This window comes from Zootoca vivipara, chromosome 7 (genome assembly GCF_965207765.1).
Source record: "Zootoca vivipara chromosome 7, rZooViv2.hap1.1, whole genome shotgun sequence".
NCBI lineage: Eukaryota > Metazoa > Chordata > Lepidosauria > Squamata > Lacertidae > Zootoca > Zootoca vivipara.
In genome coordinates, this window is record NC_142590.1 from 47,333,512 (window position 1) to 47,351,390 (window position 17,879).

At 42.7% G+C, this 17,879-nt stretch overlaps 1 protein-coding gene across 1 annotated transcript; it reads left to right on the forward strand.

Annotated features, from left to right (window-relative positions):
• Positions 1-652: 652 nt before the first annotated feature.
• Positions 653-12,576, forward strand: KCNA2 (potassium voltage-gated channel subfamily A member 2). The gene has a single exon (XM_088674113.1). The coding sequence runs from the start codon at positions 763-765 to the stop codon at positions 2,260-2,262; it is 1,500 nt and encodes a 499-aa protein (XP_088530239.1). The 5' UTR covers positions 653-762; the 3' UTR covers positions 2,263-12,576.
• Positions 12,577-17,879: the final 5,303 nt, after the last annotated feature.

Consider the following 17,879-nt stretch of genomic DNA (forward strand, 5'->3'; position numbering starts at 1 on the left):
TAAATGCGTGCCTTGTTTTTTGCTGGCTCTTATTCCTTAGGCAATTGTTAAGAGAGGAGCCTCAGCACAGAAATGCAGCAGGGGAAAGCTAGCAAAGGGCACTTGCCCCCTAAACACAGCGGAGAAGGAGGGGTGGAAGGAAGGAAGGAAGGAAGGGAGACTGGACTGCAAAAGTCAAAACAGATTAAGGCAGGGATGTAGCACGTTAAATGTGCACGATGCTGTCTGATGAAACAGAGTATTTAATATTTACCTCTGAGTCACCAGGGTATTCCTTGAGTTGAATGCTCAAGTCCCAGGTGCCGCATGGGCAAATCTTAACACTTCAATGGAGGAGCAAACTCTGGGCAGCCTTTGAAGTTCTTTGAATAAACTGTCGGCCGTGGGGGAGAAAGAACCCTCCACCTATCTTGTGTGATAGGTTTGCCAGGGAGAAAGCACCCTTCATTTATTCTTGTTTCATTTAGCCCTTCCTTAAATGGCATAGCATGGGGTGATGGGAGTATTTTTAGACTACACTTGAGGATGCAAATTAAAAGCAACCCATTTATGTTTTGTATACATTGTGAAGAAAGAGGGGGGAATTGCTCATGGCGCTATTTGTTTCTCTCTTTCAGCTGGACAGGCTTCCTTTACATCCTCTCCACGTTTTCATGAGCCACTTCCAAGCCCACGCGCAGACCCTTCTGGCAGGTGTTAGAGTCCCCCTGAACCTCATCCCACCACCAGACATTCAGAAAAGTTTAGCTTAAAGGCCTAAATATGACAGTTGCCACTGGAGATCCCACAGATGAAGCAGCAGCTTTGCCTGGTCATCCTCAGGACACCTACAACCCAGAAACTGACCATGAATGTTGCGAGAGGGTGGTCATCAACATCTCGGGACTGCGCTTTGAAACACAGCTCAAGACACTTGCTCAGTTTCCAGAGACCTTGTTAGGAGACCCTAAAAAGAGAATGAGGTATTTTGATCCCCTTCGGAACGAGTATTTCTTTGACCGAAACAGACCCAGCTTTGATGCTATTTTGTACTACTACCAGTCTGGTGGCAGGTTGAGGAGGCCTGTTAATGTCCCCTTAGACATCTTCTCAGAAGAGATAAGGTTTTATGAACTTGGGGAGGAAGCTATGGAGATGTTTCGGGAGGATGAAGGTTACATCAAGGAAGAAGAGCGGCCTTTACCAGAGAATGAGTTTCAGAGACAAGTGTGGCTGCTGTTTGAGTATCCAGAAAGCTCTGGGCCAGCCAGGATTATAGCAATTGTCTCTGTCATGGTCATTTTGATCTCCATTGTAAGCTTCTGCCTGGAAACTTTGCCTGTGTTCCGGGATGAGAATGATGAGATGCATGGCAGCAGTAGCAACCCAAGCTCTTACTCCAATAGCACTATGGGGTCTCAGCAGCAAACATCTTTCACAGACCCTTTCTTTATAGTGGAGACGCTCTGCATCATTTGGTTCTCCTTTGAGTTCTTGGTGAGATTCTTTGCCTGCCCCAGCAAAGCTGGCTTTTTTACCAACATCATGAACATCATTGACATTGTAGCCATCATCCCCTACTTCATCACACTTGGAACGGAACTGGCTGAGAAACCAGAAGATGGCCAACAAGGTCAGCAGGCAATGTCTCTTGCCATCCTCCGAGTGATCCGCCTGGTGAGGGTCTTCAGGATCTTCAAGCTCTCCAGGCACTCCAAGGGATTGCAGATCCTCGGACAGACCCTGAAGGCCAGCATGAGGGAGCTGGGGCTCTTGATATTTTTCCTCTTCATTGGTGTCATTCTCTTCTCCAGTGCTGTCTACTTTGCAGAGGCCGACGAGAGCGAGTCTCAGTTTCCCAGCATCCCTGATGCTTTTTGGTGGGCCGTGGTTTCCATGACAACAGTTGGCTATGGAGACATGGTCCCCACGACCATAGGTGGGAAAATAGTTGGCTCCTTGTGTGCCATTGCAGGTGTATTAACAATTGCCTTACCAGTGCCGGTTATAGTGTCCAATTTCAACTACTTCTATCACCGTGAGACAGAGGGAGAGGAGCAAGCTCAATACTTGCAAGTCACCAGCTGCCCAAAGATCCCTTCTTCCCCTGACCTAAAGAAAAGCAGAAGTGCCTCCACTATTAGTAAGTCTGATTATATGGAGATACAAGAAGGTGTGAATAATAGCAATGAGGACTTTAGAGAGGAGAACTTGAAAACAGCCAACTGCACCCTAGCTAACACAAACTATGTTAATATAACCAAAATGCTAACTGATGTCTAGCTAATAATAATAAAAAAACAACCCTAATAACTTATTTAAAACTTGAGTGGAACAATTGCAGATGTTGCATAATACCTTGCATTGTAGTTAATACAAAATGTTCTACAACGTGTATTGGTTCTGCATGGGAAGCAATAGTCGTGTAAGTGACTCTTTTTAACATTTGATGCTCAATAAGCTATCATGCAACCCATCCCCCCCCATCACAGACTTCTGGTTTTCCAATTATATGGCACAATTAAAGCAAAATGATGTCACAATATCAAATGAAAGGCATTGGAGAAAAACAAAACAAACCACCTCCCCATGTAAACAACAGTAACAAACAAATGCCAACTAGCATAAATATAATTTAATCTAGAACTCAGCCCATGCAAAAATATGTCCCAAGGAAATAGTATGCAACTATACATCTAGCTTTCAAGCTTCAGGAATTATACAAAAGGTCATGCATAGTTTAATTAATGGAACATCCACCCAAATTACTTTAAGGTTCAGATTTCCAGATCAGAAATGCCAAAGGGAGAATATACCACACAGGGTCATGCTTCTGAACCAAAATTGCTGCATTGGATTCATCCACTGCAGCATGTCAGTGTGAGGCTCGCGGGAGGCACTGTTTAGTAGGACATTTTCTGTTGCTTTGGTAGAGATACATCAAGAGCCTGGAGACATTTCTTTTTTAAAAAATAACACATGTATTATTATTTTTTGCTGGTTTGGGGTCACCGACATATTCAGGACTGAAAAGCATCTTGTTTCAAATGCTGGAGCAACTAAGCTGTGGCCTAGAATATATTTATACTGCAGTGAAATTTAACCCAGTATTACAGTAAAGCTGCATGGATATTTGTTGCATGGATCTAAATATTTAATACACAAAATATATCTATTTTCTTAAGTAGACTATAGAGTATACCTGTTTATAGTGTTTCTAGATTCTCCAATGGCTTGAAGGAGATTTGTGGACATAAAAGGGGGAGAAAGGGAATGTGCTGGTGACGGATGTGGGCCGACCACAAATTTGATAACCGAGGCAAGTGCGCTAGGTGTTTGCTTGCATGAGGGTGCAACCCAGGAAAGGTGATATGAAGAGTACACAGCTGTCTTCCACATGTAGGGAGGAACTGGTAATTTATTAATAGTGGTATCATATGCAGAGATGTACATCTGACCAGAGATGGCCAGGCTTATTTGTGACTAAAACATTGCTGGGTGACTCTGTTAGGCAAATGTAAGCTCAGACCCACAACAGTTATTGCTCACAGTGCTTGGAGGTGTAGATAGTTTGAGATCCACAGCTAAGATGCAACAGTATAGAGTGCCAATGACTTTCTCCCGAACTTTGTTGACTTGCATCTTCTGGTGGTGATGGGGCTTATACGATAATGCCAGCCCAAGGTCATTTATTCAGGTATGGGCAAAGTTGCCCCATGGAAATGAGTCTTGACGGAGTTGCCCCAGCTAACTGCAACAGCTGAGGAGATGGCTGTGGTTGGATACATGCAACACATGGCTTGGGAGTTTAGGCTTCCTTTGGGATGTTGCTGTCATGTGGTGGAGTCAATATTCCTCAGCTTTAGAGTAAATACAATCCAAGTCTACTCCCAGTGAGCTAATCTGTTGGGGAAATGCCCATGGGCAATATGGGAGCAGAATTTGGCCAGCCTCACACATCAGAATCAGATCCATTCTTTTGAGTCAAGGAGGCAATAAGACTCCTGGTTGGACTGCTCTTCATAGACTGGCATTTTAGCGTTGTAGTGTCCTGTTGATGTGGCTGCTTCAGCTCTCAAGGGAAAGGATAGCCCTTCAGCAAAGGTTCATTCTGCTATCAACATCCTAGGAAAGTGGCTTTTGGAACCAGTGTTTAAAAGAGTGAGGGCAATATCCCTTCTTCTCATCAGTAATAAAAAAGATGATGACCCTTCCAAGCCAACAGGATTTGGTTCTGAGGCTACCATGGGTGCTCCTTGCAGTGTCCTATTTCCTGAGCTGCTAAACACTGGGTATGATTATTTGAAATAGCACACTCAGGTATACACACACACAGTGTGTGTGTGTGTGTGTGTGTGTGTGCACGCTTATATTATATTTAGAAGCTTAGGATTTGGAGACAATGTGAGAAGTCCCACCCATGCCATAGGCACTCTTTGAAATTGCTCCAAACCACTGCAAATGGAGCAAGACTGAAACCCCCAACCAGATCCATCATGTGGATCCTGCAAATATTACTCAGGCAGCTTGCTTATGGGTCCTGATCTTGCATTGATATGGATGATGGATGCCTTGTGAGGATCAAAAATTCACCAGACCCAAAGAACGTGTTGAGCATGTGATCTGATTGGATCTGTACAGAATTTGGCAACAAGGTAAAGCAGATCCACTGTTGCTAAGGTGCAAGTAACTCTGTCCACATTTACTTATTGCACCCCACTCAGCTCACTTTCAACGGCTTAGCATTGAAAATGATATAGGTTGAATGTGATACATGCTGAAGCAATCACCTAATTTATTGATTGTGTGCCAAACTCTATACAATCCACTTAACCTGCATTCTTAATGAACCACCTGGGCTGTGTGTATTGGCCCTAACTCATATGCTTGTGCCAAGAGGGGCAATATATCACAATACCCGCCCTCCCTTTAAACAGAGTAGAAGAGACATGCAGGCCTTGTTTTGATTCTATACCCATTGCAGGACAGCTGACTCTCACTTTTTGAACATGGACCCCGCCCCCAAAATTAGATTCACATGATAAAATGTGGGTCAGTTTCTCGATCGTCCCCCAACCCTGCACTGCCCCTGCCAAAGAAAGGCAATTTCTCTAACCTTCTTGGCAGTCACTGCTGAAAAGATGTATAAAAAAGAAAGCTGTCAGGGTTTTCTAACAGCTTATGATTTGAGGGACTTACTAATTATTTCACACATCAGCAGTGCTGGAGTTTGCACTGCAGGATTAGGGCCACCTATGTCACAGTGCCTTGGACCATTCTTGTAGAATGCTGACAAAGGAAGAGCTTGGCATCACATCCCTAATTGCTTGCTCTCCAACTATGCTATGAATTTAAAAGGCTAATTTTGGAATATCTTCCATTGCAGTGAGCAGGGATGGAATAATCCTTCCTATTGCCTTAAGCCACTGCTAAAAATATTCTGTCCTCCCCACCACTCTGTCTGTAAAGGAATCATAAATATTCTTGGTTAAAGATCCATGCAGGATACTCCTGTACATTAGGGGGAAATCATTGCAGTCTATGCAAAAAAAAAAAAAAAATCATAAGGGAGGGGGTTACTTCAGGGACTTTCACGGGGTACCGTCCTCATGTAATTATGGGGTAGGATCCATGGGGCATCAGAGAGCAAGGGAGGCAAAGTTAAGCCTAGTGATTTCAATAGTCGTTGAGGTTATTCATGTTCAAGATAGAATTGCGAGAATGAAGCCTAGTACTTCTGAGGAGGGAATTCACTGCTGCTATTTCCCAGCATCTTAGGTTGGATCCAGACCAGCACTATTTCACTGAATTTTCAATTGCTGCTCTCATACTTGGGTTTGCACATTATCTAACTCTACACTTATTTTCATGCATTTCTCATTCTGCCTCTCGGAATTGCAGACTTTGACTTTTTAACTCCCCCACCCCCAATGTAAAGTTGATTGTATTTGCAATCCCAACCGTGTGCTCACCTATTGACCGCCCCCTGCCCCAAAAGGTGCAGTGTATCAAAGAGGAGTGGTCCCTGTATGGGAAGTAACCTTGAAGGGGCATCCTAAATTGCCTGGTCTCTGCATCAAAAGAAATTGGCAGTAGATAATGTGATCAGGTGCCACCAGAAGTGAAACTCAATGCATATGTTAAGATATAGGTAGAGGAGCAACCTGAGACTTCATTTGAGGCCAGTTGCATAAAAGCTTACACCTCTTATGAAGTACTAAAAAAAAGTTTGTTTATGAGAAAGAGGTGGGAGGAGAAACCCAGGAATGAAACTCTAAACAGGACTAAAAGGTCATGAAACATTATCTTGAAATGTACCTCCTGATTGCACAAAACTCCATAGCAGAGCAGGTTTGAAATGTTGGACACATCTTTATAGCTCATCATCTTGCTGCCTGATCCATCCCATCTGCAGTGGCAATAACCAGAAGCTTTAGATCCTTATCTAGCACCATCCTGGACATTTTTTTGGGTGGCTCAGTTTAAGAGTGCCAATCTAGGAACTTTACAAAAATCACTACGGTTGGTCAAGCTTCTAGGGGGAATAGCTGCACATTTTTTGGGGGGGGGGTCTATCTAATCTATCTATCTATCTATCTATCTATCTATCTATCTATCTATCTATCATCTATGGCACTGGATCTGGACCCAGACAGTTAGTGTGAGTCCTTTGCTGTAGCTTTTCAAACCCACTATCAGGAGACCCCAAGGCTGATGTAAATCAAAACAACCTACCTTCTGGGCCTTAACTGTGACTGACCACTATCAATGAATGTCGCAAAGATAAAAAAAGCAGAAGTAGGAAATCTAAGCAGTTGGTTTTTTCATTTAAGTTATTGCTTAATGGTGAGATGCTGGAATATTGATTCCATAGACCAAGGAAAGGATGGCCCCAATGTGCTGCAGTTGTCTCTGAAGTATGTTCAGTGGGGCTTACTCATTAGTAAGTGTGTTCAGGATTGCAGCCTTAGATGTGCTGAGCAGGTAGGGAGAGAGGAAGCCAAGAATAACCAGGAGAAACACTAAAGGCTGCAGTGCTCTGTTGCATCCAAGGTCAGGTTTAAATGGAATGTATGATTGTTTTGACTGCCGTATCTGCTGCCCTGGACACTGTGTAGGCAACTTGAACTGTATCCCAGCGGCAGGATGCCAACCCTCTAATCTATGAATTGGCTTGACCCAACCACTGTGCTAGAGCTATCTCACACCCCGTACCTTTGCAGAGTGTTATGGCGCAGAGCTGAAACTGCAGACCACAGCAGGTGGGAAGGAGCAGATGGTAAAATGGGAGTGTCATGATGAATGCTGGAATAAGGATGGCAGGCTCTGCAGGTTTAAAGCAGGGCTTCTGTTGTGAGGTTTGCCCATGCAGTGTCCAGACTGCAGTCCAATTAAACTTTAGCAGGTACTTCTTTATATAACTTTGGGTAAGGTTATTCAGGGTCAAGGACATACTTCTACCTAGATAAGCTTGAAGCAATACCCCAGGGGCATAGCCTCTTGCCTCAACTAGGGCAGATCCACACCACACACATTTAACAAAGCACATTTAACATACATTTAAAGCACATGGCTTTCCCCAATGAATCCTCGAAATGGTAGCTCTGGGGAAACTATAACTCCCAGAGTTATTTGGAAGAAATCATGCACTTTATACATACGGTGTGAATCTGCCACTAATTTGGATTAGTTAGTAAAGCACAGGAAAGCAGTCTGGGCTATTGGGGTGGCAACTGAGTGTCCTTCAAAGGCTAGTAAGTAGGGTTGATCTTATACAAAATAGAGGAGGACATCAGCCCAGAAAGTCTTGGGCAGGTTACAAAGGTGATGTAAACTGTGAATGTGAAAACTGGATTTGTCAAACCAGCATTCCTAACTTCCATTAGAGCCAGTGGGTTGATTGTCTCTTTTATTTGGAAAATGTAGTCTTATGTATATTACTCAGGTTCCTAAATGACAGCTGGGGCAGGAATAGATGGATGAGATGTGAAGAGAGTGGGTTTAAATGCAGGAGTAAAAGAGGAGCTGCTTGTTGAATGAAGCATAGTTTAGTCATTGTTATTCCATAGTCCAGGAAGTATGAGACTGCTTTTGGATCTACAGCAAGAAGCTATCTGTGTCCATCTGATTCCCTGCTTGTGACTTACTTTTCCTGCCCCCAATCCAAGATGTCTGGCAGATGTAGCTCAGTGGTGAAAACAGGGGCTCAGCATATGCTCAGAGGCACTCTTCATTCTTTACATTTCACTGCTGAGCTTTTAGAAACAGATCCAGAACTGAGCCATGGTTTACTGCAGCTCATATTAAGTCCCCTATGTGTGGCTTTCTTGATAACAACACAAAAATGTTAGAATTTGACCTGAGTCCTCAGTAAATTATTTCAACTCAGCTAGTGCACATGCTGATGCCTTGAATACTTTTGTTCCTTTCTTCAGGGTCTCTAAAGGCAGGTTTATGCATGTAGCAGTATGAGATGAGAATAAGGGAGATCAGTAAGAAAATGTTGCGTCAAGTGTTCCTTTACACTGCTCCAGCCACCCATGCCCTTTTCCAGGACACTTCATTCCATTTGCCTCTCAACCATTTCCCCATCCCTCCAATAATCTGTCAGTATTTTGGGGACACTGAGCATGCTCAGTCCTCTTTGAGCTAAGGGTTTTTTTTGGGTGATGTGTGTGTGGGTTTCCTCTTAGTTTTTTATATAGGCTTTTTTTGGAGTTCTGCAAATGTCAGAGTTCCCCCAAGTCTGTTGACCTGACACCTCCCTTTTGTAGGCTGGCGGTACTGTTTTGCCTTTATAAACAACTGCACTTAGAGCACTGGAAATAGAGGGAATGATAAGGTAGGACAGTTCTGACACAGTAAAATAATTAAAAACAAGGGGTGGTATCTAGTTATGCTATACTTAGAGTGCAACTAATGAATCTAGTTAGTACTGTCCATTGATTTCAGTTGGGCAAACCAACAGTGGATTTCAGTTGGGTAGAACCCAAGAGTTGCACATGGGTTTTCTAAAACTGCAACACACAGCTCCTTCCAAGACAATCTGTTTCCAGTGCAGCAAATGTGCAATTATTACACAAATGGTGTGTATAGTTCAGATATTCCTTCTTCCCCCCCAGACTGAACTAAGAAATATTTCATTTCCCCAGCACTTAATTTGTTATATTTTGAACCTGGGAAAATGCTATCCAGATAATTCGTCCATTGCAGTTGTGGGTTTGGAATTCAGGTGTGAAAGTTTCATTTGATATTGCCTGTGATGTGCATAATGATGAATGATGGACACAACACATAGCCTGTACTCTTGCCTTTGAATGAGAGCTTTTAGAGCAATGAGGGTTCACATTCAGTAATCGTCAGAATAAGCTCTTTAATAACCACTTTTAAACTTTAGAAATGAGCAGAGGAGATAGAATAATGTTCCTAAGGTCATGTAAAAAAAAAAGAGAAAAAGAAATTGTCGGTGGTGGAGTTGGAATTAAAAACACAGAAGTTTCTAACATGCAAGATGTTCATATCACTAAAAATAAATACCTAAACTATATAAAAATGTAAAAACAGCCAAGAGAGAGAAAGAGAAAGAAAATAGCATGCCTGCTAATAGCAGGTAGATGATGAAATGTTCAACTTGCATAAAATCATAACAGCTCTGAGAAAATGTATATAGCGGAACATATCTCAACAGTTATCTTCTGCATTGTTTTCTATAACCTCCATAACTCAGTGCTATACCTAGAATGGTATTAAGAGCATGCAGCATGAGGGTGTGTAAATATGGGCATATTTGTGCATAAAACCCAGAGAAGAAAAGTGAAATACATAGGAGGATCTCTTTCAAGAAAGGTCATGCTTTGTAATCAAATCATTCACGGGTGAGCTACTGGATTTACTGCTGAAATCTCTAGTCTTTCTGGAGTTTGCAATACACTAGAGAAGGGCCCAAATCTCACAACAGATCCAGCTGCTTTGACAAGGTTAAACTGACTGAAATGTGACTCTCTCCATTCTCCAACGTGGAAGAGAAATTCACTGATCTCCCTTCTCCCTTTTCTCAAGTTAGTGAAACCAAATCCCCCCTTGGGACTTGTCTTGAATTCTGATCTGGATCTGAAGTTTGCAGTTTTGGACCCATCACTAGTATTTATGTTACTATGCAGGTGAAGCCAAATTATGAGCTAAGGCATTTGTTTGTTTGCTGTGCACCTTTCAAATTTAAACAGCTTGTCGTTTTCACAGCACCATACCAATGGTGGCATCATGGGTTCCTTTCCACCCCAGCTGTGGAGCCTGTCACAAAAATGGCCTCTAAACAGGAGACAGAGGACCACTGGGGTCAGAAATACAGTGGTTTCTACAGAATGCAGATTTAAGGGGAGGGTGGACAGTAAGGGGAAAGGAGCAGAGGAGAGGCAACGTACATTTACTACAAGGATGTAGGAATTTCTCAGGGGGCAGCAACACTATTACTCTAAGTACTATGTTAGCTTTTTTGCATCTCACATTATAGAAAGATAGCACATCCCAGCAGCCTTAGGGGCACATCCATTTTGTCCCAATTTGGAGGCACACACAAGTGCACTTTGCTAATCTTCATTTCTCCTCCCAGCTCTCCTCCAGTTTCCTGCCCCTCTGTGCAATCCTGTTCACCAAAGGTGTTGCAGCATGATCATGCTGGGCCTAGGGTACAGCCCACTCCATTAACAGTCTTAAAGATGACACAAGACCCCATTCCCCAACATGAAGAGTAAGCAATGCTTACTCTTCATGTTATTGCCTCCTGCCTAGGGCCACAGGGTGAGGGATTCTTTCAAGCACAACCCCCACCAAACAGCCTTCTTTGGCTGATTCAGCTCACGATCCTGAACAAAAAGGTCCTCAAATAGTTTTGTGTGTGTGCAAAGCACACATCTTGATGTTCAGAGGCCCTTTCGGCCCCCACCCTACTCCAAAATGCAGATTTTCACCCCCTCTCTTTGCGAGGGTTGCCAGACTCAATAGAGGACAGGACTTCTGTGCCTTTAATTGCCCCGCTCTCTTTTGAGTCTGGAAACCTTAAAGAGAAACCAGCAGACCCTTTGTTTAATTTCCAAGCAAAGGGTCTGCTGGTTTCTCTTTAAGGTTTCCAGACTCAAAAGACAGCAGGGCAATTAAAGGCACAGAAGTCCTGTCCTCTACTGAGTCTGGCAACCCTACTCTTTGCAGAGTTCTCTGCCCACTAGGTCTGAATCTGCTTAGGCCAGGCATGTCAAACCTGTGGCCCTCCAGATGTTTTGGCCTACAACTCCCATGATCCCTAGCTAGCAGGACCAGTGGTTGGGGAAGATGGGAATTGTAGTCCAAAACATCTGGAGGGACGAAGGTTGGGGATGCCTGGCTTAGGCCCTTTGTTGTTGATCTCTGTGATCTTCCGCCAGCTCCCACCATCTTTATCCTGTCAGCAGTCTTTGTGGTGGTGCAGGCTAACCTGTTTCTATCTGTCACATGTTGGAAAGACGGGGTGGGTATCTGATGCCTCCTTGCTCATTCCATTTTCATTGTTGCTGCTAGCTATTTGTGCCTTGGAGCCTAACAGCTGATTCCTTTTGCTAGAAGTGCCCCCTCCTTTCCTTTCTCCTGCTCCACTGTCCCAAGTGAATTTCAGACTAACAGGCATTTTCTAAAGGCAAGCCCTCCATCTGTAATGTGGCTCCTGCTCTAAAGCCTTGGAGATTCCAATCTTAGAACACAGATAAGGATTTGGCTTGGTTTCGATCGAGCTATGCTAATTTACACCATCCCACAATTTGGCCCAAGGATGAATTCAAGGTGATAGCTGGCAAATGAATCCCTTAGTTCTCATTTTATCTTCTCGGGTACATTTTGGCTTCTATGAGATGTCCAATGTTGTGCTATTAGGAATTTAATTCCAAAATCTATGTGTATGTGTAAATATGTAATGGAACTGTGTGTATTATTTCAAGATTTGTAAGGCTGTTTTCTACTGAGTGCGAGGAATGTAATTAGCGAACTGCACCTGCTTTCCTTGCTACCTGAGACATTGCAGATGTCCTACAAACTAGTCATATTACTAATTATTGCTTGGAATGTGAAAGAAAGGATATTGGATCAAATAAATGTGTGTTTGCCTAATTTGAGAGAATCAATAAGAAAAGGAAATCCAAGGACTCATAATAAAGATGCCGTGGAACTGAATCTTTTGTTTCCATGGTTACTGGAAGAATGGGACCAATAATGGTGAGAGGACGCTAAAGAAGGAGAACTCATGGGAATGTCGAATCATTTAACCATGTGTTTGCTTGATGAAAATTTAGACACCAGCTGTATCTAAATTGCACAATGTGTATAGAACTTACTGTTAACAACTCACAGGAGTCCTCAGCACTAACTGGACACCAGAAGCTGAGATATGCCCTGTCAAGATGAATTACTTGTATATAGGGATAGCTATTTGTGTATATGTATATATATGCATATACATATTCCCCAATGGAGATTTGCTGTCTGGTTGATCATGTGTGTACATAATATATGCTTCATAGAGTACCACCGATTTTGTAAATATCAGCACCCGTTAAAAATAAAAAAGGTATATTACTGAGGATTCCTTTTGCCATACATTGTGTGTGACAACAAAAGAGGAATAAACTTTTGACAGGCTGCTGGAGTCATATGGTTCTAATAGCCCCCAAACGGATCCCTCTAACTATGTCTCCCCACCCTGTCACTCTTCTTTCTTCTCTGTCTGCTCTCGAGTATCCCATCCATTCTGAAATAGTTCTGAAACTATTTGACGATGGGACATGGAGGCTGTTGAAATTATTATATCACCTGCAGACGTTCTATAATGGTCAAAAAGTGTTCCATTTCTGTCACACAACACACTTGGGGTTGTATAATGATGCCAATACCTCCTAGAGAATTGCAGCAACATTGTTAGTGACGGAAAGAGGAAAGCTGATCTTCAGCCACCTGTCCACCGCCCCCCACCTGAATGCCAGAGAATGGCCATTTAATCTGGTTCCTTCTGAATGGCCATATATGGTAGTCTTCCCCCCAGCAAACTTGTCCTCAGTATCTGAGTAGTTTTCTTGCAGCAGCAATCTTCATGCACTGTTCTAATTGATTTCAAGGACATTATTGGTGTTCAGATTCCTTTACAAAAACACTCAGGCATTTTCTCCCCCAGCAAACCACTTTGCATTTATTTTAATGCAACATCAAGTAGGACAAGATTGGCTCTCATCAGCGCCCAGGCATAAACTCTTATTGGAGTTCTGGGGTGGAGATGAGTAATTTTTGTAACAGTTATGATTGGCTTAGATAATGAAGGAGGAGAGGCTGGGTGATGGACCAGACAAGGGGCATAATGAAACATTTGCTTGAACAAGTGCCTTTTAAACGAGGCATTAATACATGGACAACACTCTGTTTTCAGCCAAATGCTGTGCTCCTGTTGTGCACAGGACGCAGAGTGTTAATCAGGGACCATTAAGAAAGAGGACATGCAATGGGCAGCAGAGGGGGCACCAGTTTTCTTCAACATTGTCTGTGACAGAATGCCTGGCAACCAACAGAATGCCTGGTGCCAGCATCCCATCTATTTTAGAGGCTGAAAATGCTTCTTATTATACATATTATTATTTTATTTTATATACATCTGGATTGTGCTCAGGCCTGGCTGTTTTCCTATTGCCAAACCCCTTTCCCTTCCTCTGGGTTATGTCCAGAGGATACTGTTCCATTTGCATGGACCCAGGAAGTCTGCTTCAATTTCAGCACAATAGGCCTGGCCCTTGTGCTGTATTGCAAGCTGAAACTTGGATAGGATTTCAGTGGCGGGTGTGTACCACGCCGATACGTAGAAAGAGCATTTTGGGACCATCTGGTGAGAACATTCACCTCAGTGTTTCTTATATGTCGTCATTGGTTAACCAGTTTCTGAGCACATTCCAAGGTGCTTACACTTGCCTGTTGGTGTAGTGGCTACAGTATCGCACTAGGACCTGGGAGACGAGGGTTCAATCCCCCCCCACTCAGCCATTAAGCTTGCTGGATGACCTTGAGCCAGTCAGTTTCTCTCAGCCTAACCTACCCTGACAGGGTTGTGGTGAGGATAAAATGGGGAGTTTGGGGAGAACCATGTGCACCCACTTTAAGCGCTTTGGAGGAAAGATGGGATATAAATGAAATAACTATATCAATATATATACAACTAACTGGAGGTTCTCTTTCCTTCTGAGATGACGTAGATGGTGACTGAAGAGAGGGCCTTCTCACTTGTGGCACCCTGCCAGTGGAACTTTCTCCCCAAGGAAATTCCTTGGCTTTCCCTTTAGTGCCCTGATTTTATTTCCTCAGGCTTTTAATTTTTAAGCTACGATGATTTGTATAGCTGCTAACATGATTTAGCGTTCAAAACACTTAACATGCTTATTGTCTTTTTAGAGTTTTGTATTATTATTTTGGCCTTTAGAATGTTTATTTTAAAGGGTGGTGTAGAAATGAATAGAATAATACATTGTAATGAGCAATGTATTATTGTAAAAGAAGAAAGAGAGAGAGAGAGAGAGAGAGAGAGAGATGCAGCAAGGGGAATATTTTCAAACGTGCTTCCCTAAAAAGAATGATAACCGGTTATTGAATAAATGATGTATGGTTCTTGTTGCTGTGCAGACAAATCAATATCAGTGCTAAGATGAGCTATAATGTCTTTCTGAACAAAAGTGCCTACGTTGTTTGCAGAATCCATTGTAAATCCATGGTGACACGCTGCTTTCTTCAGAACAGGCCTTGTGGTAGAACAAAATACCTTCTGGGAACCCTGGTCATATAGCTCTGCCTTGCAATGACAAGAAAACCAACCCTCTGCAACATACACAAGAGACGCTGAGGCAAGGCAAGCAAAGGGCTCATTTTTCTGCCAGCCCAGCGGTTCATCGGAGTTAGTCTGAAAGAGGACATGACATCGACAATGTTCTAAGTGCTGTTTATGTCTTCTTGAAGAAGCAGCAAGTCATATATGCAGTACTTCATAAAAAGCTTCCTAAGGATTTTTAAAATATTTTTTTTATAGTTCCCCCCTCCAAGAGCAGCGTAAGAAAGAAATGCACTTGGGAGAAGCAAAGGAATATGGAGGAGGAGGAAGAGGAGGAGGAGGAGGAGGGAGGGAGGGATGGTGTTAGGTGCATTGCATTAGTGTCAGTTGGAAACCAAAAGAACATTTAAGCAATTGATGGGTAAAACCAGCCCAGATGTCTTTGTAGAGGTCTGCTTAGTGTTCATGAAAGTTGAAGGAGGGGCAGAGAATGTAGGCCAAAAACCCGCTGCTTAGCTGATGAAGATGATTTCTCCCCTCCCAATGTTGGAGTACCAGGTGATTGCAAAACCTGGAAGCAGTTCATTGTAAGGTAAGCCAACCATTTTGTGTATATCTTATCAATTCTGTTCACTTGCAACAATGAAGCCTCCTTGGGATTTGAAGACAGTATTGACTTCCAGGTTTTTAAAGCCCCGAATATTTGTTGCCTGAGGCAGAGAAGATGGCGCCCCCTTCCTTTTTAAAATACAGATGCCATCTATACTGGCACCTGGATCTTATATTACTGCTGGGGACAGGATAATGTCCTCCATTGCAGCTCTGGGCAGCAGACCATCTTGGAAGGTAGAGGTAAGAAAGTATAGGGGAGCAAGTCGATTCACTTTGCATTTTATGGTGAACCTTCTTAATATTCCCTTTCCAAAACAACTCATGAGCCAAAATACAGCCACCCTTTAACATTCGCACTTCTCTGAATTTTGCAGTGCAATTCTCCAGCCAAGTAACGTACGTAAAAATCCACAGACTATGGTAAAATGTGCCTAAAATGCATATATGAGTCAAAATAGCATTAAAAAGAAACTCTATTAGGGGAAATTACTTTGGGGGAAAAGGTGTTTATTAGGCAAAATTGCATACGAACATGTGTGCATTAGGGGGCATTCACAGATGAATATTCATGAGGAATTTAAAAAAGTGCAAACTGATGTGAAAATGTGCAGAACTGCACTTAAGGTTGAAAAAAATGGGAAACAGAGAAACTGAAAATGGACAGGTTCATTCACCCCGAGCTACAGGGAAAGTCTTCATGACACATCTACTTTGGTTTCCTACCTCCCTGTTGCTTCTCACCCCAGCATGTTTTAAAACTTTTATACTGATCCATTAGCTTTGGCAAAGCAGCACATAGATCTGGGACAAATAGATACTGGATTCCAATTCTGGCACAATGCCACACAACACAATCTGTTTCTGAGATCCGATTCCAGCCCCGGTATCATGTAACAAGTGCTGTCCATAGTGTGACTCCTGTTTAGATTGGATCAGACTACTGGCTGCAAAAAATGCCGTGCTCACCAGGGCTAATGGGAGTTGTAGTTCAAAACATCACCCATTTCCACCACCCTTCTGAGTAATCCCCCCTCCCCCTCCCCACCCCTCCCCACCCCTTCTCTACATAAGTGCCTGGGGACTCCCATTTCACTGTATCTGAAGAAGTGTGCATGCACACGAAAGCTCATACCAAAATAAAAACTTAGTTGGTCTTTAAGGTGCTACTGAAAGAATTTTTTTATTTTACTTCGACCCAGACCAACACGGCTACCTACCTGTAACCAAAACATCTGGAGAATACCAGGCTGGCATAGTGTGGATGTGATTCTGTGTAGGAATCAAAACTTTTAAAATATCCAGTCTATTTGTAGATGCTGAGCACGAAGATTTGTAGCCTGTGACCTCTAAGGTGTTGCAATTGGTTCAGTGCTTGCCTAAAAGGAATTCCCTGAAGAGCAATGTTTCAAAGACCCTGTTATTGTTGGACCTCATAGTTTCTGTTTTGTTTTTGAATCTTTTCCCGATGGAAAGAAAGGATCCCCCAACTTTCTAGTAGGTGGCATTTGCAAATATAAATGTTTGAATACTTTTTAAAACGCAGCTGTTACAAATATGAGTTTCTCTTGCATGATATAATGATAAAAGCCTACTCATTGGCAAATTATATATGCCAATTTCTATATGTATTCCAAAGCATCTTATGAAACTGCCTGCCTTAATGCATAGCTTTGGATACCCCTAATGAACAGAGACAGAGCAAAACATGCAGGGTTTTGTCATTAAATACATGCACTATAAATATCCACCTTATCAAGCAGAGCCTTTTTCTTCTTGGTGATAGAGTTGTTGTAGGCAGTTCCCCGTTTTGTTTAATATACATGGACCTCTGTGTCTTCTGCTGGTGTGAATGTAAATGCTAGTATGTCCCCACAGGAAAACTCATTCCTGATGAGAAGTCAACATGAGCTACAGAAATCATTTAAGGGCCTCATTACAAGTTGAATAGGCCTTTCTAATTAATCCTTCATGTTGGCCAATAAGCAAATGAGCAAATGAATGTGCAGAGAGAAACAGAGGGGAAGCCTGGAAATAACCATAGTGAGGACAAAATAATAAAAAAATCCTTCCAGTAGCACCTTAGAGACCAACTAAATTTGTCATAGGCATGAGCTTTCGTGTGCATGCACACTTCTTCAGATACCTTCTTCAAACTTAGTTGGTTTCTAAGGTGCTACTGGAAAGATTTTTTTTTTAATTTTTTTTTTTACTACGTCAGACCAACACGGCTACCTACCTGTAACTACGGCAGTACTATAGTGAGGACGTAAGAGAAGCCCATTGCTTATTTACAACATTGATATCCTACCATTCTTCCAAGAATGATCTTTCCCCACTTTACAAGAAACCTGTGAGTTGGTTAGGTGAAGAGATAGTGACTGTCTGGATGCCACCCAGTGAGCACCAGGGTTGAGTGGGGATTCTAACTGGGTCTTCTCAGCCGCTCTATAGTCTCTTCCTCTCAGTAAGC

Coding starts and splice junctions, on each gene's coding strand:
- KCNA2 (XM_088674113.1), top strand. CDS start 763: ATGACAGTTGCCACTGGAGATCCCACAGATGAAGCAGCAGCTTTGCCT.